Below are 22,755 nucleotides of genomic sequence, written 5' to 3'. Positions count from 1 at the left end.
ATTTTTGAAATTAACAAATATAGTTTGCAACTTTTGAGGAAAGTTCCCATTTTGACAGAATTCACACAATTTCATACAATCTCTTGCATTTCTTACTATTGATACTATCTTTCAGTCCCCGTTCATGCTTCCTTCAGGAAAGGCTTTGCACTGTGATAAAAGCTTGCTTCAGTCAGGAGAAGGATTCTTAATAATTAAGACCTTTATATTAGATGATTCTGGCGGGATTATATCATTCCAAACCTTTAGCCTTGCAATATTAGGGTTCAAGATTAAAGCTGACATGCAAGTTAAAAAAGTTCTGATTTGACCTGAAGATTTTTCGGCATGGCCGTATAATATTCTTTTGGCCCGGATATGACGCGACAGGTGGCGTTACTGGTCAAGATGAAGTATGTGATTGGTCAATGTAGCAGTAAATGCAAAATACAGATATGCAATTAAAAAGACGAAACAAAGTTAAGATTGAATGCAAGCTGAATAAGTGGATGTATCCTTTTCAAATGATACATTAATAAAATTATATTCCTGATTCAAATGCAGTCTTATTATCACCAAAAATGATTCAAACTGATATAATTTTGTTATCTGTGCTGAAACGCATTAATTTGTTGATTTATTTAACCAGCAGTTTTACATTATAACCACCAGCATTAAAACTATGCCGTTTATCTTTTTTAAAGATATTTCTTGTTAAATTGATTGCATTTCAAGAATTGTTTCCCTGTAATGTCAATTCTTCGTCACCGACATAGTGACATGCTTTTCTTGGCCTCTATACATTGCAGAACTTCCTGGCTACAGCATCAGTCAATAACTTGAATTTCAGAAGTCTTAAAATATTTCATCTGTCATTGTTAAAATGGTTTGATTGTATTTCCTGGACTATTAATGACAACTGTATATACAATACATATAGTACATGGATTCACTGTACAGATTACAATTTTGGATATTGTATAAAATGTATTCACTGTATTTGGTGATGTACAATTCATTGGCTATTTTACAATGGTGTCTGATATCGGTTCTTTTATTCATGGAGTATCATTCAACTGTTTACCAATTTTGATACTGATACAACTGTTTTTCAATGAAATGTTTAAGTCCACTGTTTGTCCCATTGTAAATTCAATAGGAGATTTTAACATTACAGCAGCTTGTTTCCAATGGGAGGTTCCATCGAGTGTTGTGAACCTCAAACCATCAGCCAGTTCAAATTCAAACCAGTATACAACAGCAGTGAGATGTCCTACATCTGTCATGGTGACCTTCACCTCCTGTGTCTGCTCCAGAAAGGATGGAGGCTCATCATTATGGAGATGCTCGTTGAGATCAAATTTCATCAAGACAAATGGGTCCGAGAGCCTGACATGTGATAACGTTGCCAGATCTATATCAACATGGTTAGTCATCTGGAAGAAGGACATATTTGTATTGTTAAACAGAAATTATTTGAAACATAAAACATGCAATAAAATTCAAATTAATTCAATATTTTCTGAGAATAGCAAAAACTTCATCTGTCAAAAAGCAAAATAGCCACCTGTTGGCAATTTTGTAATCCAATTAGCCTCAACAAAGTACCAAGGGAAACCTGTTTTTGTAATGGTTTTGGAGAATCCATCTAACACTTACTGAGAATAGCAATAACAATCCTAAAACTAACAAAATGCCAGATTAAACCTAGTGGTAGACTGACACCTGTCCAGAATATTATTAGGTTATAAATAAAATTGTTCTTTATAACTTTGGTCCCTAGGATATGTCTAGTCAAACTAGGGGGGATAATTCCATTCTTTGGGGCTGGGGGCCAGTCTGTCCAATCAACAATTAGGTTTATCTGATCAGTCACAAACTTAACATGCACCACTAGGCACCAAGATGATTATACTGGTGCATATGACATTAATCCAGCACTTTCTGAGAAATAGCAATAAGACCTGAAACAAAATCCAAGATGGCCTTCAGTCAGACATTTTGTTTATCTCATCAATCTTGGTAAATTGCATAACAAGGCACCAAGGAGAAGATCCATTCTGTATTTCTTGATAAATTCACAATGGACAATTTATTCTGCCTCTGCTCCCATTTGATGATGGATTGGTTGGTTAAATATCTAAGATTGCCACCTGTCAGGCATTCTTTTTTTCAAGAGTAAAATCACTGTCAAATACACACAACATTATACAGAATATCACAGCTAGAAACCTGTCCACATTACTAATCACTCACTATGGATTGTAGATTACCAAATCACTGAAACTTGATCAACACTCAAACCCTTCACTATTGGAATCCACCACAAATGATTGGAATACCCAATATATGAACACACCAACTACATGTATACCTTGACACCATTATGGAATCACATCCAAGAGTAAATGTTGCACCCTCAGTCACTCCAATATTTATATCTGGATTTCAGATATCTGGATAATACTAGGGACAATCTCTCAAGAAAACATCATGGCCAACATGTACTGAATACTTGCAATGCTAGGTATGCCCAAACATAGAAATTGAACAGCTTCTAAGAGGTAATGCCCCCAGATACTTTACCCATCTTTGCCTCAAGATCGTATATAACCAGGTGGACTTGTGAAAAATTTTAATCTTAAGACAGTTTTATCTTTTAAATTTTTAAAACTTTTTAAAAATTTATAAATACTGGCAAAGTTGAAAGTCAGAAATCCCTACCAGAAGGACAATCACAAGATTTCCGATGAACTTTTTGTAAAACTGTTATTAAAGCAAATATACATGTATATCTAAAATGGAATAAGACAAGATACAATTAGTGTAATATCCTCCTATTACCCAGAACGAGAACCACTATGCCAATATAACTAAAATGAAAGGCTTGCAGAAGGAATAAAATAAATAATGACAGTGCTTTATAATACTTTGTTGTACGGTAGGTAGTGGGGTACAATTACATTAAAGTGGGTAGATGTTCAGATTTGGTGAAGACCTACCTGATAATTGTTCATGTACTTGGCAATGTTGTAACCCAGTGTGCGTTCATTGATGACGGCACTATCTCCATGTAGCATTTCCGACTCCACACAGAGACCATGGATGGTAACCTTGCCAGGAATGATGACTCCCCCAGAACATAGACATGTGGCCCTGTGTTTGAAGAAGAACATGAAGTACAGGTATGTATTACTAGTCTATTCTATTTCAATTTAATTTATCACAGGAGATATGTTTCAGGGAACTCTCATATATACAGTGGAAAGGTTGACCCTGGGTATACATAATGTATATCAGTAGTCAATTCATGTGTAACTTGACCTATCTGAAATGTGTACAAACGTGACCAACCTTGGAAGTGCTCAAACTGGGTCTACCATGGAAGTGCTCAAACTGAACCTACCTGGAAAGCTTAGTTGTTGTACTTAGTCTAACCTGACCTATCTGGGAGGCATACTAGTTTGACCTACCTAGAAATTGTACTTAAATTAACCTACCTTGGACGTGCACAAACTGGACCTACCTTGGACGTGTACAAACTGGACCTACCTGGAAAGCATAGTTGTTGTACTTATTCTAACTTGACGTACCTTGGAAGCACACTAGCTTGACATACCTGGAAGATGTACTTAGTCTAACTTGATGTACCTGGGACAAACACGGCCTGCTTGTGGCAAGTGTTCAAACTGGACCTACCTGGAAAGTGTTCAAACTGGACCTACTTGGGAGGTGTTCAAACTGGACCTACCTGGGAAGTGTTCAAACTGGACTTACCTGGGAGGTGTTCAAACTGTACCTACCTGGGAAGTGTTCAAACTGGACCTACCTGGGAAGTGTTCAAACTGTACCTACCTGGGAAGTGTTCAAACTGTACCTACCTGGGAAGTCTTCAAACTGTACCTACCTGGGAAGTCTTCAAACTTGACTTACCTGGGAAGTGTTCAAACTGGACTTACATGGGAATTGTTCAAACTGTACCTACCTGGGAAGTTTTCAAACTGTACCTACTTGGGAGGTGTTCAAACTGGACCTACCTGGAAAGTGTTCAAACTGTACCTACTTAGGAGGTGTTCAAACTGTACCTACCTGGGAAGTGTTCAAACTGGACTTACCTGGAAAGTGTTAGAGCTTGACGTACCTGGAAAGTGTACTTAGTCTAATTTGAAAAATACTAATGAACTTGTTTTGTTTACTCACCTGAGAAGAGCGATGTCCTCTAGGACTTGCTGCTTAAGAATGCCACATTGTTCAATGATGTCGCACAAGAGGAGTTGACACTCTCCCTCAACCTCTGACAGATTTGAAGGTTCCACAAGCAGAAGTCTGTCATTTTCTATGCCATTTACAGACATCAGCTTCCATATAAGGTCTTGCAGCCCTTCTCTAGCTATTACAATACCTAGATGATGACTATCCTTCAGTGCTTGTAAACAAAGGGGAGATAATCCACCACAGAAATCCAGGATTCTGAGGCTGTCGGCACCATTGAGAAGTGAAACGTGTTTGTCTATAGCTTGACAGAACATTTTATTGTAATACAAATTGTTAAGTTTGTCTATTTCTGTCCTGTCCAGCATGTATTGTTCTGTGACCTGAGGTGGACAGATGAAGTCTGCCAAGGGCATGTAGGGCACCGATTCATCACTGTCATGGCAACAGTGACAAGACACCAACCACAGACAATTTTCCCCCAGACTGAACTTCACATGAAGAGAGTCTCCCTCTCGAATTATAAAACCATGTTGTGTGTCTGAAAAATTAAAGATTATGAAGTTGAGGAATGCATTCTAATGAAAGGAAATTATATATAAAAAAAATTCATTAGAGCTGCAATCATATTAAGCAATTACTGTTCTCTCATCCCTACCGGTATCATACTGGTCTGTCCAGGTAAATACACCCATGCTTGCTGTGTGTGTATTACCTCGCTTCCGGTGTAGGATAGCCACGCGCACGCAATGATACAAAAGTAGGTCGCCGAACCGAAAGTAGATCTATCTATAGATTTGTAAACACATCGTCATTGAATTAAGATATGTAATCAGATAATAATTTTTTTTATTTATGATATAAATTATGTAAAAAAACACGTTCTTTTATTGTTTTTTATTAATAAAACATGGAACTATATTTTCACGCGAAAGGACACACTAGCTTGGCCAACATCAAGTGATTTGGCTTCGCTTGCAATGACAGGGCTGCTGAAACAACGTTAAGACTGTGGAAATGAATGGTTTCCTTCGTTTTTAGAACAGCAAACGTTGTTTGCATATATGGGGTATGGTAAATCGATTGGCGCTGTTCTTTTTTTATTATATGCAGTAGAAAAAAAGTTTGGATTGAGAAAAAATGGCGTCTATCTGAGAAAGCTATCGACAGATAGTGCCTATTTTTGCATATTTTAGGTTGGGGAATGAGAGAAAAATACTCAATCATATGTGGTTCATGTAGGATAGGGATATTTCAACCTCTGGGTCACAAAATGTGGTAAAACCCTCGGCAGAGCCTCGGGTTTTACCACATTTTGTGACCCCTCGGGTGGAATATCCCTATCCTACATGACCACATATGATAGAGTCTTATAATATTTACCATGAAGCATTCCACAGCAGTTTTGATGGAAATGGGATGGAAGTACAGGGAATATTGCTTGCTCCCAGCAGTTCTCCATGGAAGGGTTTGTTGTTATAGAGATTTCATCATCAAGGTGAAGGTCAAACCAGAACACAATGGCATCTAACTTTCCTATGGTTGTGATTGGTAGAGTGGCCTGCCATTCAATTCCATTGGCTATTATGTCCAGCTCCTTCACAGGAAGAAAATAAGATTTAATCACTTCTATGGATTCATCTTCATATGTGCATTATATACTATCAGAATCTTATATGTAGTTGAATATTAGAAAGCAAGGTGCTAGGTTGGTAAACACTATTCATGTCCATAGGTCATTTGATCTGGTGTTAATAAATTTGCATTTTCAATATGGGCCAAGGTCATCTCTTTTCACAAACATCATAGGCCTCAGGATAAGCAACAGCAACGGCAACGTCCTAATATCCTGTATGTAGGCTTTTCATTTTTAGAGGTTTAACAAAATTTCACCTCTGTGACATTGAGTTTGGATGGGACAAAACATTTTTTTTTGTAAACCTTGTTGCGCTCAGAACTAGAAAGCTACAGGCTAAATATCTTGTTTCTACACTTTTCTGTTAATTTAAAGAAGTCATGTCATATTAGCATTATCAGATCATTTTTTTATAATAAAACTATCTACAACTAGACTGACTACCCAATAGGTAACCCAAGTTACCCAATGAACTAGAATTACTATTGTGATGCTCACACAGGAAGTCAGAACTACTAGTCTTGCTGAGTTACACTAGCCACTTCAGCTAGAAACTGTTAGTGACCTTATCATAGGGTCACTCGTGACTGTTTCAGTGTTAATACTCACAAGGGGATCATTGAAGTTGATGCAAGTCAGAAGTGAAGGTTCTGACAACATCTTGTGTCCCCTTCGGAGTCGAGCGAGGTTCTCTGTGGTGTAAGGTTCGTCAGCAGAAGTACCAGTGGTACATACTATCCCAATACCTCCCATATCTAATTTGTGTAAGCCAGGGTACAGGAACCTGCCAGGTATAAAAATTAGAACTAGTCAAGAAGTCCAGAAAATTGCTCCAATTTATCCCCTCACAACGAATACTGTATCAGGATACATTTGTACATTAATATTCAATTATGAAATTTAATTTGAGATTAAACATTGGTTTCAAGATTTTTAGATTGTTTCATACTATGTTGTTTTTTTTTATAAAACATTTTACAGTAACATTTCCCAATGATAAAACCACTCAAGAGCTGCTTTATACTGTCATCTTACTTAGTTACAAACAACCTGGATACACTAGTACAACATCCTACATTCTCAAGTTTGTTATGACAGTGATTAACCAGAGAAGGTTTGGAAAATCAGTATCTTCAGGTCAGATGATCTAAAATTCTATGTATATTTAAAAGGACATATGGGTAAAAAGATAATTGGTGAATTGGACATGCTTGTCTTTATATCCCACAACAAACAAGTACCTTGTAATTGGAGTCAGTACATACCTGTTCTGTGTGCGGATGGCTTCGGATTCTACTGCACATATGTATAGGGTTGCTCCACTTGGTATCACTTTAGAGCGCTGAACAAATCAACATTCAATTTCTATATGTTCTTCAAAGAGCACTATATTTTATTTGGATATCTAATAATGCAATATATAATACAGGAACAAATTATTATTAAAGAAGGCAAAGCACCTGCTTATGAATCTATAATGGTTTAAAGACAGAACAAGAGGCCCATGGGCCTTAACGGTCACCTGAGATTTGAAATATTTCAGTTAATTTAACTGACCCTTTTTGGCCCTGCCCATCAGCCCCTAAGGGTCAGTTAGGGCCAACATATGCATATTATCAAACTTTCATCCCATGCTGAAAATGTTAACCAAGTTAGAATGAATTCCAATAGAAATCAAACAAATCAGTCAAAAATGTGAGTTCCCTATATAAACTATTAATAGTAAAAGTTACCCCCTCCCCAGGGGCAAACTTGTGACCCCAGGGTCATGAAATTCATAATTTTAGTAAAGCACCTTAAGACCCTTCCATCTATAAACAGTATTTGATTCTACCTAATTTCGGTCTGAAAAGAAGATTTTTGAAATTTCAGTCAATTTGACCCTTTTTAGCCCCGCCTATCAGCCCCTCGGGGTCAGTCAGGGCCAACATGTGCATGCCATCAAACTGTTATCCCATGCTGACAATGTTTACCAAATTAGAATGAATTCCAATAGAAATAAAACAAATAAAAGTCAAAAGTGTTATTTCCCTATATATAAACTATAGTAAAGTTTACTCCCGCCCCAGGGGAAAACTTGAGACCCCAGGGTCATGAAATTCACAATTTTGGTAAAGCACCTTCAGACCCTGCCATCTTTGAAGTGTATTTGATTCCATCATATCTGAGAGTAGAGAAGAAGATTTTTGAAATTTCAGTCAATTTGGCCTTTTTTAGCCCCGCCCCTCAGGCCCCTGGGGGTCAGTCAGGGCCAACATGTGCATGCAATCAAACTGTCATCCCATGCTGCCAAGACAATGTTTACCAAATTAGAATGAACTCCAATAGAAATAAAACAAATAAAAGTCAAAAATGTGATTTCCCTATATATAAACTATAGTAAAGTTTACCCCCTTCCCAGGGGCAAATGCAAGCCCCTGGGTCATGAAATTTACAATTTTGGTAAAGCACCTTAAGACTCTTCCATCTATGAAGAGTGTTTGATTCCAACATATCTGAGAGTAGAGAAGAAGATTTTTGAAGTTTTAGTCAATTTGACCCTTTTTAGCCCCGCCCCTCAGGCCCCTGGGGGGTGGGGACCACATAATTTACAATTTTGGTTGACCTTTAGCCATAGAAGCTTCCTGCCGAATTTCATTGAATTTGGTTTAGGGGTTTTGGAGAAGAAGTCGAAAATGTAAATTGTTTACGGACGCACGACGACGGACAAAAGGGGATTAGAATAGGTCACTTGAGACTTTGTCTCAGGTGACCTATAAACTACAACATAATGTCCAAATTTCCATTCATTTTGATATTTTGCAGACTATCTATACATAAGCTTAGGTAGGTATATATTACATATATTACAATATTAAAGGTAGCATTAGCTGTTAAATGTGTGGGTTATCTCCCTTGAATCATTTTTTGCCTACCAGTCTAGATGTTGGGGGCATAAGAAGATCCTTCCAGGCATGTTGCAATGTAGATATAATACGTTCTCCAAATAAAGCAGCATCAAATGTCTCTGTCACCACCAGTGATACCCTGGAACCAATCAAATTTCTCAATAATCGCACACTGTGACTATGTTAAATCCATTTTATCCAATAAGTGATAAATTAAAGTTCAGTTTTCATCATGATTATCTGATATCTTATTATAGATCTGGTGCCATTTGTTTTCTAACAATAAGTAATTACCTCCCTGGCAGATCCTTTGGAATGGTCAAGTCTGTAGATAATTCACGCACAAGACGTACTTTATGGAGAGCGGAATTCTCCCGGAACACATCCTGTGCAATTTCAAACATTGTCTTTGATTTCTCACATGCTGTCACATCACCTGCTCCAGATTCTATTGCAAACAGACTGGAATAAACAAGATGTAACTGATTTTACAGTGTTTTGATAAAAAAATTTAATTAATTTAAAATTTCTTTGACATTTCATTTTACAAGTGTAATGTAGGGTAGATTTTAATTCTTTGATGAAACAAATTTTCCCAGAAAGGAAGGAAAAGGTATTACTGAAAATATAAATATTTACACCGGTTTCTGAACAAACAGATAATTTGAGATTAAAGATTGATAAGGCACCAGATTTCTCTGTAATAAATGGATGTCCCTAGTCAAAAATGTGGATTAGAATGCAGTCAAATTGAAAACTGATTTTATTAAAATATTATATTTTAAGGTATGACATACACAGATTCATTTATTGCATTTTTCTCCTGGTTTACTAAAACTGTTGACTATGGATGAAAATACTTAATATCACTATAAGCTATACAAGTGGTTTTAAACATCAACCAGAAAATGTCAGCATTGAATCTGGCATGAACTGTACATGTGATCGTTTTATGGATATGGGCACATGTACAGAACTGTGTAATTATACAAACATGTATTCCTGACCTTGTGCCAATGTCCAGAACAGTGCAGTAACATACCTCAGTATTCCCGACCTTGAACCAGTTAAGTTACCTCAGTATTCCCGACCTTGAACCAGTTAAGTTACCTCAGTATTCCTGACCTTGAACCAGTTAAGTTACATACCTCAGCATTCCCGACCTTGAACCAGTTAAGTTACATACCTCAGCATTCCCGACCTTGAACCAGTTAAGTTACATACCTCAGTATTCCTGATCCCGTGCCTATGTCCAGAACAGTGTGATAACCAGATTGGACAGCAGTTTGGATGGCAGACCTATATGCACAATTCCTACGTACATCATTGAGCATGCGAAAATGCCATCTTTCAACCAGGTGGCTGCAAATGTTTTCAAGATTTTCTCTTGCAGCTAAATAGTCTGGGTTCAGATGGAGTGACTTTCTTATGTATAAGACTGCTTCTTCTGCATAGCCAAGTCTGAAAATAATAAAAACAAACAAGACCTATATGTATATTGCATTTTTTCTCTTGTAAAAATGCTGTGATCTGAGAGACTAATCCATAGTAATCAAAATTATGGGGGATCAAACCCAGGAATTTTGGCCTACTATAGCTAGTCTTATGCTGAACCAATCAAGCTTAAAGGGAAATTCTCTCTGGCTGAGCTGTTTATTGCAGGAAGTATTTATCAGAATTAAACAAATAAGTGAACTTTCAATCTGTAGACTTAAATCAGACAGCTCTGTATTTACATTATCATAATACAAATTTTATTTATACTTTGCAATTGACAGTAATTAAAGCAAACTTTTGACAACACATTTAAGTAAGAAATGAGAGTCTTGTTAGTCTAATTAGTGAGTTCTGATATACAATTCTTATAAATAATTTGAAAAACAAATTGAGACTGATGTTGTTTAGCTGGCTTATTACCTTCTAAATTAAAGTTTAAAGTTCATTGGCAAAGTTTGAACCTGCAACCATACCAAATTTTTTAAACTTATGGGTCAGGAAGGGAAGCAACTTTTATAGCAAACTAGAACACAAGCGAGGGACTCATCGTGTGGAAATGTATCCCCCTTAATCATTGAGAAGTCCATATTGCTGAGATTGACGTTTGACAACTTCAAAAATAATGACAAGGGAGCAAAATCTACATTGTACACATCTACCTCATATTTGCTGGGCTAACAGAAATGAAAATACCGGTATAAAAATCTTTATTAGATTTGATTTTAATCCTAAATGCTTCCCTCACTAAGAATCAGAGCTATAGTCAGAGACTCATTTTGTCCTTGATCTTTGGAACCAAATGGCCTTGAACATGGACTCGATGACCTTGATCTTTACACATTGATTCTTTTTTTTTTCAAATTCCGACCAACTTTGCTTCATAATGTTACAACAAAATGTTCATAAGTAAAAAAAAACACAAAATTGGATCTTGACATTTGACCCAGTTATCTTGATAATTTCCAATTGGACTCCTTCTTAAATCCAAACAACTGATTTTATAATATCTTATAATTAACAAACTGTTCATCAATGAAAACATGAAATTAGACCTCGACTTTTGACCCAGTGACCTGATCTCTGATTTTTACATAGTGTGCATAGTGTCCTAACAGATTGTTCATCAGTAAACTGAGATATAAAATTTGATGTTGACATTCTACCCAGTCAGTGACGTCCTTGACATTTTGTCAGTTGACTCCTTATTTAGTTCTGACCCATTTTGCTTCATCATGTCATAACAAAATGTTCATCAGTGAAAAGATACAAAACTTAACCTTGACAATTGGACATAATGACCTTGACTTTTTTTTTACCTCAGTGTACATGTGTATTTTTGTGAACTGAACATCTGAATTCACCAAATTTCATATAAATTGCTCAATATATACTAAAATCATCAGCCAGGAACTAAATATATGGACAGACAGAGTGATAGGGCACCTGTATCTCTGATACTAGGCACTAATTATCTCCACTTAGATTTCTTTTATGGACTTGTGTCCCATGCAAAGCATGTTGTTGCATCAAAATGTTTTCACAAACTTTTCTCACCCATGAGAAGTTTAAGAAGTACTCTTGAGAGGCATATGACATTGTGTATTGTTCTTTTAGTGTTTGTCAGTCTAAAACTCTTACAAGAAACATGTATTAGGGAGATTAGTAACATCGCTATTTTCCCGTACTGGTGCCTCCCTTTATTCGTGACCAGTCAAGCATATCCATTATCGAGAGAGCCTTGTGCCCTAACAAACACACGTGAGCACAGGTAAATCGGGCTTATTTGCGCATGTGTGTATTGATGTAGCGGAACTTGCCAATACAAAACATCGTCAATTTTAAACGCACACAAAAAGCACATCGTTTTATGTAGGCCACTACAGAAGTTACTTCATCATCCAAAAAACTATCATACTTATAGAATATAGTCTTATTGATCCTGCACATTGTTATCATATATCTGTATTTTTGAAAATCCATTGGGTCATATTCGACATGTCCTAGTTTTGTAATTACGAATATATTCTTGAATGGATCAAATAAAAATGTTCATCATTTCGTATCGCAATGAGATTTTCTAAAAACACTATAACCTAAAATAATGTTACCCTATTATCCAGAAACTAACTTACTAGCGATATGCAAAACTAAACAAAACATTTTTATTCATAACATTTGGTATTTAAAAAAAAAAACCAGTGTCTGGTTTTCTTCAATATGGCGTCAAGTGAAGTGGGAAGGCCAGTAGACTATAGTGGCAAATAGAGAGTTACTTATCTCTGTTATACATGTGTATGTTTCTGCTCTTACATACCAATTTAAATGTAAACAATAATATTTTTTCATTATTATTAGAATAAACTTATATAACTAGACTTGTATAAAAGATATTGTAATGGCTGTCACTGCTTTATAAGAAAATGTTTTTAATGTATATGTAATTATGTTTTATTTAACAGATATTTATGCAGTGTATTAAAGTAATCGTTATTCTTTATTTCCTCTGTGTGTTTGTTTAATTATATGGCACATTTAGCTTAGACTGGTCGCCTAGACTTCTGGTCAATTGTGAGCGGTCTTAGAGTAAGGTTAAAATGGGAAATAATGGAAGTGTTAAGGCAGTATATAACCGTTTGTATTATCAAATTCAGTCTTAAAATTTCCCTTGCTCATTTTCTGCAGAGACATATATACAGAGAGATTGGCAGCTCTCTATTTGCCCTTGTGTTTACATAGTGGCCCCTGACCTTCCCACAATCCTTTGCGGTCACTCGGTTCAGTCTTCACTAGACCCATATTGGAGAAAACTTGAAAACCAGACACATAATTATCGATAATTTCTATTTGAAATCATCACCAAGATCCAATTATGTGCTTTAATTTTATTAATATCAAAGTGCAGAAGTGTCATCAATATGAAATATATCACAATTTGCTGTCCAAGTGTTTGTATTTTGAGTATGAAAGTCAAGCACAACGCAGGAAAGATCGGCGGGAATCTCCAATTTTCGAAAAGTCCCTATGGGCTTTTCGAGAATACGGATAAATGACAACAATGTGTGAATGATAATCAAGACCACATTCCATAAGTATGATAGTTTTTGGTTAATGTGGTAACTTTTGTAGTGGCCTAGATAAAACAATGTGCTTTTTGTGTGCGTTTAAAATTGACGATGTTTTGGTCGGACGTAATGGATGCTTAATTACAAAACTTGGACATGTCGAATAGGACCCAATGGATTTTCGAAAATACGGATAAATGACAACAATATGCATGATCAATAAGACTATATCCCATAAGTTTGATAGTTTTTGGTTAATGTGGTAACTTTTGTAGTGGCCAAAATAAAACGATCAGCTTTTTGTGTACGTTTAAAATTGACGATGTTTTGGTCTGACGTAATGGCGGCTATTTACAAACTTGGACATGTCGAATAGGACCCAATGGATTTTAGAAAATACGGATAAATGGCAACAATGTGCATGATCAATAAGACTATATCCCATAATTATGATAGTTTTTGGTTAATGTGGTAACTTTTGTAGTGGCCAAAATAAAACAATGTGCTTTTTGTGTGCGTTTAAAATTGAGGATGTTTTGGTCTGACGTAATGGCGGCTTAATTACAAACTTGGACATGTCGAATAGGACCCAATGGATTTTCGAAAATACGGATAAATGACAACAATATGCATGATCAATAAGACTATATCCCATAAGTTTGATAGTTTTTGGTTAATGTGGTAACTTTTGTAGTGGCCAAAATAAAACGATGTGCTTTCTGTGTGTATTTAAAATGACGATGTTTTGGTCTGCCGTAATGGCGGATTAACCAGAACATGTCGAATAAGTTCCAATACTACGATACACACATGCGCATAGCCCGATTTACCTGCGCTCGCGTGTGTTTGATAGGAGACAGGACGCTCTTGATAAGGGATATGCTTGAGTGGTCACGAATAAAGGGAGCCACTATCTGTACGGGGAAATAGCGATGTTACTAATCTCTCTGTATATATGTCTCTGTTTTCTGGAAGGACAAAATTCTTTTTTTCATGCGTTGCCTTACATATTAGCAGATTATACAAATATACAAACTATGGGGTTTGGAATATATACCAAGGCTTGTACACACATGTGAATATAATAATATCATCTTTACACTCATCCAGTATTCATAATCCTCCGAAATAATTTATACAACCATACACAGGATATATGAATACCTGAATAATTGTGCGCCAATATTGTTTAATATTGATTCATTGTCAGGTAGAATTTCGCACGCCTGGTCGAAACACTTAAATAAATCTTCAATTCTGCCATCCTTTTCGAGACTTTCAGTCCAAAGTCGCATGGTCATAACGAAATCCTCAAGTACATCGTCGTGATTTTCAGGAACAAGTTTCAGAAACAACAAAAAGTTGGCGAAAGCTCGACCATATCTTTTTTTCGAAAGACAAGACCTAGCTGACGCTAAAGAAATCTTTGCGACTTGTCGAACACCTCCATCTCCCATCCTCTTGCTTTTCAATGTTTACATTTGCCCTGATCAATAGTTTTTGAGCAATTATTGAAGCTGTCTTTTTCCACTTACACTTTCACGTGCTTAGTAAAAAAAACACCGGATGTTTTGCTCAGAGCGACGCATGCGTAAAACATATTTCCGTTTCGTATGCCCTTCACGTTTTGGTTCTTGGTAGAGAATCAAACAGAACTGGCAAGATGTTAATGGATTTGCTGTTTTTCGCTTCAGGCTTTGGTGGTTCAGCGTTATGGAACTTTAGGTCAGGAGTGCCATTGCATCGAGGTAAATATTTGTAATTGATATATTTGGGGCAAAGCAGTAACACGGTGCTCTGAGGAACTATCGTTTCTCAAAGCAAGACGACTCGTCTACAAATTAGGGACATAAGTTTGAGCGGTTGTTGGATTGGATTCAAACGAAAGATCGTAAAACATGGGAATTTAGATTACATATATGAATACTATTTAAGTAAATAACCAAACACTTAATAAAAAAAAGCTGCATACAATGATCACATCTTACCCCGTTCCGGCTGAATGGGGATGCTTTATTTTCTACCAAGACGTTTCGGCACTTAATGACTTTAGGTAAATTTTTATTATGATAGTATAGAGACTACTGCCATTTGAATATATTTATGGTTCATTTAAACTATTGCTTTTTAAAGTATGAAGTTGAAAATTAACAAGCAATGCTAAATCTAGATTCATGGTTGAAATGCACCCTACTCCTATAATAACATAAGAGGCCGCTGGTCGGCTCTTTTTCTATCGGATATTATTTTGCCGACTGCGACGGCGCCTGTCAAAAGTATCTCGCCGTGTAAAACCTCTAACATTGTTGGAGTAAAATGCACCCATGGCCTGTGGCAATGGGCAACAAATTAAATGTCAAATAGACTATGCCTTAAAATTTCTTCTATAAGAGTACGTAGCTAGCTATATAGAGGTACTACCTAAGGTAGGTGGTAGCCCGAGTTTCCTCTGGCCCTGACACCATGTCTGGTCACAGGCGTCTGAAGTTCTGACAGTAAACTGAGATATAGATCTAATACCATAGAAAAAATAAGAGTATCTACTATAAAAAATATAGTAGATCTAGATACTCGTATTTTGTCTATGGTATTATATCTCAGTTTACTGTCAGAACTTCAGACGCCTGTGGTCTGGTCATGGTGTCAGGACCAGAGGACACTCGGGCTAGGTAGGTGGGTAACCAAGCATAGACGGATTGTATGGTGTTGCAAGAGCATAAATTGGTCTCAATGAAATACCTTATTGGCTGTTGATTAATCAAATTGGTTGGTTTTGTTGCAACTTATGGTGTGTGATGAACAATCATTGATAATTTAAAATTACATTTATATTTGTATGGATCATCTTTCTAGTTTTGTTAAACTATGGATCATGCTATGGCCATAATGGGTCCCAACAAAATTTTAGGAGTCCTTTACCCGCATCTTCGCTAGCCAAGGCGTCTGATTGCGTTGCACTCTATGAAACCTTGGCAGATATATAGTCATCAGTTCTGGCCCTCTAGCAGAGATTCAAAATTACCAACCTTTATGTTTGAAATTTTTGACCAATCAAAACGAGCCTTACCTATGTATTTCATAGGTGATATTTACAGTCACACATGAAGGCTGGTGTCATTTTGAGGAGATATATATATATATGTGATCAATGATTTCTATCAATTGATCAAACACTGAATGTTTCCCCAAAGATTGTGTGTCTCTTATTTATGTAAATGCCATGCATGACATAGTCAATAAGGTAGCTCTGCACTGGGCGCCGCAATTTTTGTTTACTGCGAAACCAAGCCTGAATGTAAAATGTGATTTGATTGGATGCCCTGGGATTCCAGGGTGCGACGGTTTAAACACGACTATATCTGCCAAGGGTTCATGGAGTGTAACGCAATCAGAAGCCTTGGCTAGCAAAGATGATGACCCAGGACCCACATGTAGATTTAATTTATCACTGCTTGAATGACTCCCATAAAAATACCCCAAAAACACCCAAAATACCTAATAGAGATAAGAAATTGATACATAAATTGTTCATAAGATAAATTTTGCGTATTTCTTTTGGATTTATATACCACTGCACTAACTATCAGTGATAAATAAAAATATGAAATGGAAGGGAGATAATTATCCCTTAGATATAACTGTAACATCTTTGGCATAGAACTCTTAGTAAATCTACTATACCATCAAAAGTAACAATAATAACTCTTAACTAATTCTATATTCTGATAATTGGGGCAATTTTGAAACCAGTAAAATAAAACTGTCAAATCACTGATCATTATTTTCAGCAAAAATGCCAACATTTTCTCAATTTCATTTCGAAATTACCTGGCAGAATCAATCCATGACATTTGCAAGTGTACATACATGATAGTAATCATTGAAAGACATATTTGCTTATGAATGTGAAAATGATTTTTTCAATAGGACACCCAAGAAATTTTGCATGTGGAGTGGCATTTGGTGTTTTTGGATATTACTTTCGTACAAAGCTGGATGAAATGGATAGAGTGCGACTGTTTCAGTTAGAGGAGTATGTACGAACACATCCAGAAGATTTTCCAACAATAGGTAAGAATTGCTGTTCTGTTTTATTTTCATTTTTAATTTTCAAAAAATGTGATAGCTAATGTGACGTGCAAAACGGCAGGGGATTCATGGATGGGCATATGGCCATGGTCTTTTTAAATTGTAATCTGGCTACCAAGATCCAAAAAGTTGTAAAAATTAACCCTTAAAACATACTCTGTGACCTTTCTTGGACCTTAAACATCCCCAAATTGCAAGCATTTGATGCAAGCTAGGTGAGCAGTTGGATGTGTGTGGATTCTGATCCTACCTACAGGGGATTATTTCTACCAAGTTTGGTCAAAATTGGACTATCAAGTAATATTGATGTTGTGCCCCATGTACATGTTCACCCCCTCACTCATACTAAAACTGCATGCATATGGTAGACTAAATGTCAGCACTTCCTTAGATATGATGACTGGAACTTAGGACTGTCCTCATTGGGGAATATCTCAGAAACAATTAGACCTACTGTCATCATTGGGGAATGTCTCAGAAATGATCTCTGAATACTGAAACTTTGTATATATTTTTAAATATCTCAATTGGAATCTTTTGCAATTCACTTTCAACTCAACATTTTACACTGTTATGATTTTTATTTTCCAGAACGAAAAAAATGGGGAGAGGTTTTCAAAGAGTGGAAGGCCCCTTTCAGACCCGATTGTGATTAGTGAAAGAAGTGTGATATAGGAAATATGAACTGTAAATTAGACAGTTTAATTGATTTACTTCGTTTACTGATCAGTTTTAATTGGATGTAAGTGAAATGACTGAATGTACTGTGTATTTATGTAAATAAAAGACGTTTGTTTCTATCAAGTTATTGTTTTTATTATGAATAGGGTTTAGCTTTCAGATATAAGATGACTTATCCACTGGTATCTGACTGTAGTGTGTTTACTGATATAGTGATGGGACAGACATGATCAATTTACAGATCTTATCCTCATAACTGGTACTGAATTTTGGATACAGTATTTATTTCATACCAGTAGTTTTCATTCATTTCTTGAAACACTAGCCTATAATCTGTTGATTATATTTGAGATGTCAGATGCCAATTTACTGTTCTAGATCTATTACTAGAACTTTTCAATATCGAAAATCAGAACTGTATATCCTATTTATGGCATTGGAAGTGTCAAGTCATTAAAAAAAAAAAATAGAACACTGACAGGTCAGTATTGTGGCAATATATCCCCCATAATCATAAAAAGACATCCGCCCATATAAATTTAATTTCACAAGAGCCATGCATGGTCATAGTCAGAGATCCACTTTGTCTTTGAACTTTGGACCCAAATTACCTTGACCTTGAGGGCTGCGATAGCTCAGTTGGTTAGCTGTGTTGGTCAAATAACCTCAAGTTAAGATCCCAGTTGAGTGTTTCAATACTCCCTACCCTTGGCGGTATGTGTTTCTTAATAAGCTAAGAAACAGACACTTCAGAAAGACAATCTTAACTCCTCTGGATGGTATGCAGCAGACCTCCCATATGTTGTACAATGAGGAAGCCATTATCTACTACAAGGAGTTCCTGCCTGAACATATCACTATATACCCAACAAACAAACTATAATCCAGTAACCTTGATCTTTCGTCAGTTGACTTATCCTTTAATTTAGACCAATTTTGCTTGATAATATCTGAACAAAATGTTCATCTGTGAAAAATACTAAATTTGACATTGACCTTAAACCTTTGGTCTTTGGTCAGTCGGCTCCTTGTTTAGCTATGATCAACTTTGCTTCATAATTGCATAACAAAATGTTCATCACTAAATTGAACCAGTGACCTTGACTTTAAATCAGTTGGTTTCTTGTCAAATTCCCACTAACTTAACTTCATAATATCACAAAAAGTATTTACCCTGGTAAGTGAAAAGATAGAAAGAAATTTGGACCTTGACCTTTGACCCAATGACCTTGAATTTAAGTCAGGTTGACTCCTTGTTGAAATCCAACCAACATTGCTTCATAGTGTCACAAAAAATCACTGAAATTGTAGAAAATTTGACCTTGACTTTTGGTCAGTTAACTCTTTGTTTAATCCTGACCAAAATTGCTTCAAAGTGTTATAACATAATGTTCATCAGTGAAAAGCTACAAAAAGTGACTTTACCCTTTGACCCAGTGACCTAGACCTCTGACCCAATGATCTTTACCTCTTGTCTGTTGATTCCTTGTTTAATTATGAACATCTTTGCTTCATCATGCCATGGAAAAAAAATTACCTGGACCTTTGACCCTGTAACCTTGACCGTAAGACAGTTGACTCCTTTAATTCTTGGTCACACACAAGTAAATCAGCCGCTATATTTTATTACTAATGATTTAAACCTATAATGTATTCATTTGAAGTTAATTTCAAGCCACAAATGCCTGAAGTTATAGATACAAACCTGTTACACAATTTAAAACCCAACATTTGACAAGTTTAAAAGCCCTTTAAGGATTTGACAGGTCTCCATGCTGCGATACCAGATGTTTGCATGCACAACGGGTGCTATTTTGGGAAAATACCTGGTAATTTTACACCTGTGTGATTCCATCAGGATGTACATCTCAGTACAGCAAAAAAAATCAGTATATTCTGACAGTTTGGAATATATATATACGTCTACATCAAATAAATATCTGATATGTCAACATTACGTCTTAAGATTTGAATCAAAATACCACTTGATTTTCTTACCAGACTACTTTCCCATACAACACTTACTGATTTGCTTGCAAGAGACCTTCTAACCAACATTGCTTCAAAGCATTTTAACAAAATATTAAACAGTGGAAAAATACTAATTTAATCTCGACCTTTGACCCAGAGACATTGATCTTTGGTCAGTTGAATCGTTGTTTAATGTAACAACCATAATGCTTCAAAGTTTCAAAACAAAATGAATATTGTACATGTCTGCAACATATACGCAAACATATTTATATGACTGGGTACGCAAATGACATTTTTAGCCACATAGTTGGTTTATCAAATTGTCTCTCATCTACAGGCAGTCTTTAGTAATTTTCAGTTGTGGGCCCTTAATTTGAGTATGGCTGCAAAACGGATACCGCTCACTCAAACATGTTGCAGCCTCCCAAAACACTGACACACTTGCATATCATGCACTCAGGGGAGGCTGTCCTCGAACTGAGAAATAGTTATATCCACTTACAACTCAAAATCCAGAGTGGCTGCCAGTCAGCAATTTGTTTTCAGCTCAAAGAACCTGTCTTATGTATCTTTCACATTAGAAGTAAATATAAATAGTTGTAGTTGCATCCCAAAGACACTTTTATTTCTTCGTTTATTTTTGTGTTAATTGTAGATATATTTCTGTTCCATGGGAGCCATTTTTTATGCATTTCTGAGACAAACTAACAGTAAAGGTAGAAAGATAAACACAATGACCATTGCTGCTCTGGATTTAAGGAGCAGCCAGGTATTTTTATCTGGACAATGGTAATGATTTCTATTATTCGTAAACTGTTGTAGGAAGAAAGGGAATATGTTTTTTTGATTGAGTCATCTCATCACATTCTCTGGTTATATTTTTGCAGCTCAATTATCCTCCAAAATTATCTGTGTGTGATTTATCGGGATATTCCTGACATTATCTATGTCCTCATTTTCATACGAAGATGGTAATAAAAAATGACCTTGTAATATTTTAACCAGGTTGTTTAATAAGTCCTCTTTATTGTATCGGCTGTCAATATATCAAAAGGGCTGTAAAATTGGTTTGAATTGGTATGATATCTCAAGGTTTATAATTTGGAGTTAACAAAGCTTGGTGAATGCACCATCGTCAGAAACCCCAGCTAGTCCTGAGACAGAGTATGTCTTGTTGGTGTTGTGACGATGCAAAGACAGTCAAAGTTAGAATTTTTCTTCATGCACATACATTTGTATGTTTCACTTCCTGACTTCAGAGTAAAATATCAATAACAAGAGGCCCAGAGGGCCTGTATCACTCACCTGGATGTCAGCAAATATGACAAAAAACTAACTTAAATTATACAAACTTTTCCAGTGTTGGTACAGTGCCATTCAGTAATGTAATTAATGAACAAATAGCTTTCTGATTCAAATGAAGACTTAAAGGAAATTAATTGAACTTGGTTTACATAATTAGAGCAGAACTGCCAGTTTTTGGCCTGCCCCTGAGGCTCCTGGAGGGTCAGCCCCATCATTTTTATAAATTTGAAGCCCAGCCATCTAGGGATGCTGCCAATGAAATATAAATATCATACATTGCTTAGTTCCAGAGAAGAAGTAGTTAATATCAATATTGGTCCCATCCCTCAGGCTTCTGGGGGTCAGTCCCATCATTTGTAAAAATTTGAATCCCGACCACCTGGGGATGCTTCCACTGTAATATAAATATGTATAGCTAAGTTTAAAGAAGTCATTATATAACAATTCGTTGTATTACTAAATGGTAGGGCCACTGTGGCCGAATGGTTATGGTGTTCAGACACTTTATCACGAGCCCTCCACCTCTGGGTTGTGAGTTCGAAACCCACGCGGGGCAGTTGCCAGATACTGACAATAGGTTGGTGATTTTTATCTGATTACTCCAGCTTTCCTCCACCTCCAAAACCAGCCACGTCCTTAAATGACCATGCATGGCTGTTGATAGGACGTTAAACAAAATAAACCAAATTATTACCTCATGGACCCCCTTTGGCCCTGCCCCTCGAGCTTCTTTGTATGAATTTGAATCCTGACCCCCCCTGGATCCGCATGATATATGTTCAGAAATAAATATTGAAATAATAATTTGGTTTTCAATTCCGTAATAAAATGAAATCCAATTTAATTACATTTTAATAAAATATGAAATAATAAGCAATAAAATTTCAAAGAAACCTGATTATAGCATAAATTGTATAGCTGTCTTTTATGGATCATAATCAATATTAATTTAACATGTAGGCATCATAATACAATGTATTAACAATAAAACAAATATTCCTAATTTCCTAGTAGACTAAACAAATGTTTATAGTAATATTAACAGAACAAAAGTAATTTGTAAAAATCTATTTATTTATGTATAAATTATATTAAAAACATCAAAGTATTAATATATATATGATATAGCCTGATTATAGACCCGGGCAGACATGGTGTCTTAAAGGACTCCAGGTAGACTCGGAGTCCGCTCGGAGTGCACTCCAAGTTTACCTAGGAGTCCAAACGGAATGCACTCGGAGTGCACTTGGGTGTATTAACCTTTAGTCTACACTCAACTGTACCAACACAATTGGGAATGAATAGAAAACACCAATATAAGCTTATTACAATTACTGATGTGTAAATGAAGAGAAAACAACTTGGACATTATGCTTTTTTTTTACTTATTCATTTATAATTTTCAACAATAATATCAGAAACACAAACCTGA

General features: G+C 36.0%; 2 protein-coding genes across 2 annotated transcripts; one reads left to right on the top strand and one right to left on the bottom strand.

The window, feature by feature from the left end:
- Window positions 1-960: 960 nt before the first annotated feature.
- On the bottom strand, window positions 961-14,829 carry LOC117329084 (protein arginine N-methyltransferase 9-like). Its single transcript, XM_033886797.1, has 10 exons — window positions 14,439-14,829; window positions 9,940-10,176; window positions 9,010-9,177; window positions 8,743-8,854; window positions 7,093-7,169; window positions 6,437-6,611; window positions 5,575-5,788; window positions 4,180-4,732; window positions 2,982-3,135; window positions 961-1,415 (listed from the first exon to the last, which is right to left on the bottom strand). Exons 1-10 carry the CDS (start codon window positions 14,729-14,731, stop codon window positions 1,038-1,040), a joined length of 2,361 nt encoding a protein of 786 aa, XP_033742688.1. The 5' UTR covers window positions 14,732-14,829; the 3' UTR covers window positions 961-1,037.
- A 27-nt stretch (window positions 14,830-14,856) lies between these two features.
- LOC117329085 (NADH dehydrogenase [ubiquinone] 1 subunit C2-like) lies at window positions 14,857-18,167 on the top strand. The gene is made up of 3 exons (XM_033886798.1): window positions 14,857-15,022; window positions 17,202-17,345; window positions 17,955-18,167. Exons 1-3 carry the CDS (start codon window positions 14,938-14,940, stop codon window positions 18,017-18,019), a joined length of 294 nt encoding a protein of 97 aa, XP_033742689.1. The 5' UTR covers window positions 14,857-14,937; the 3' UTR covers window positions 18,020-18,167.
- The last annotated feature ends 4,588 nt before the right edge of the window (window positions 18,168-22,755 follow it).

The sequence above is a fragment of the Pecten maximus genome, chromosome 6 (genome assembly GCF_902652985.1).
Source record: "Pecten maximus chromosome 6, xPecMax1.1, whole genome shotgun sequence".
Lineage (NCBI taxonomy): Eukaryota > Metazoa > Mollusca > Bivalvia > Pectinida > Pectinidae > Pecten > Pecten maximus.
This window is presented reverse-complemented; position numbering and strand designations above follow the sequence as displayed.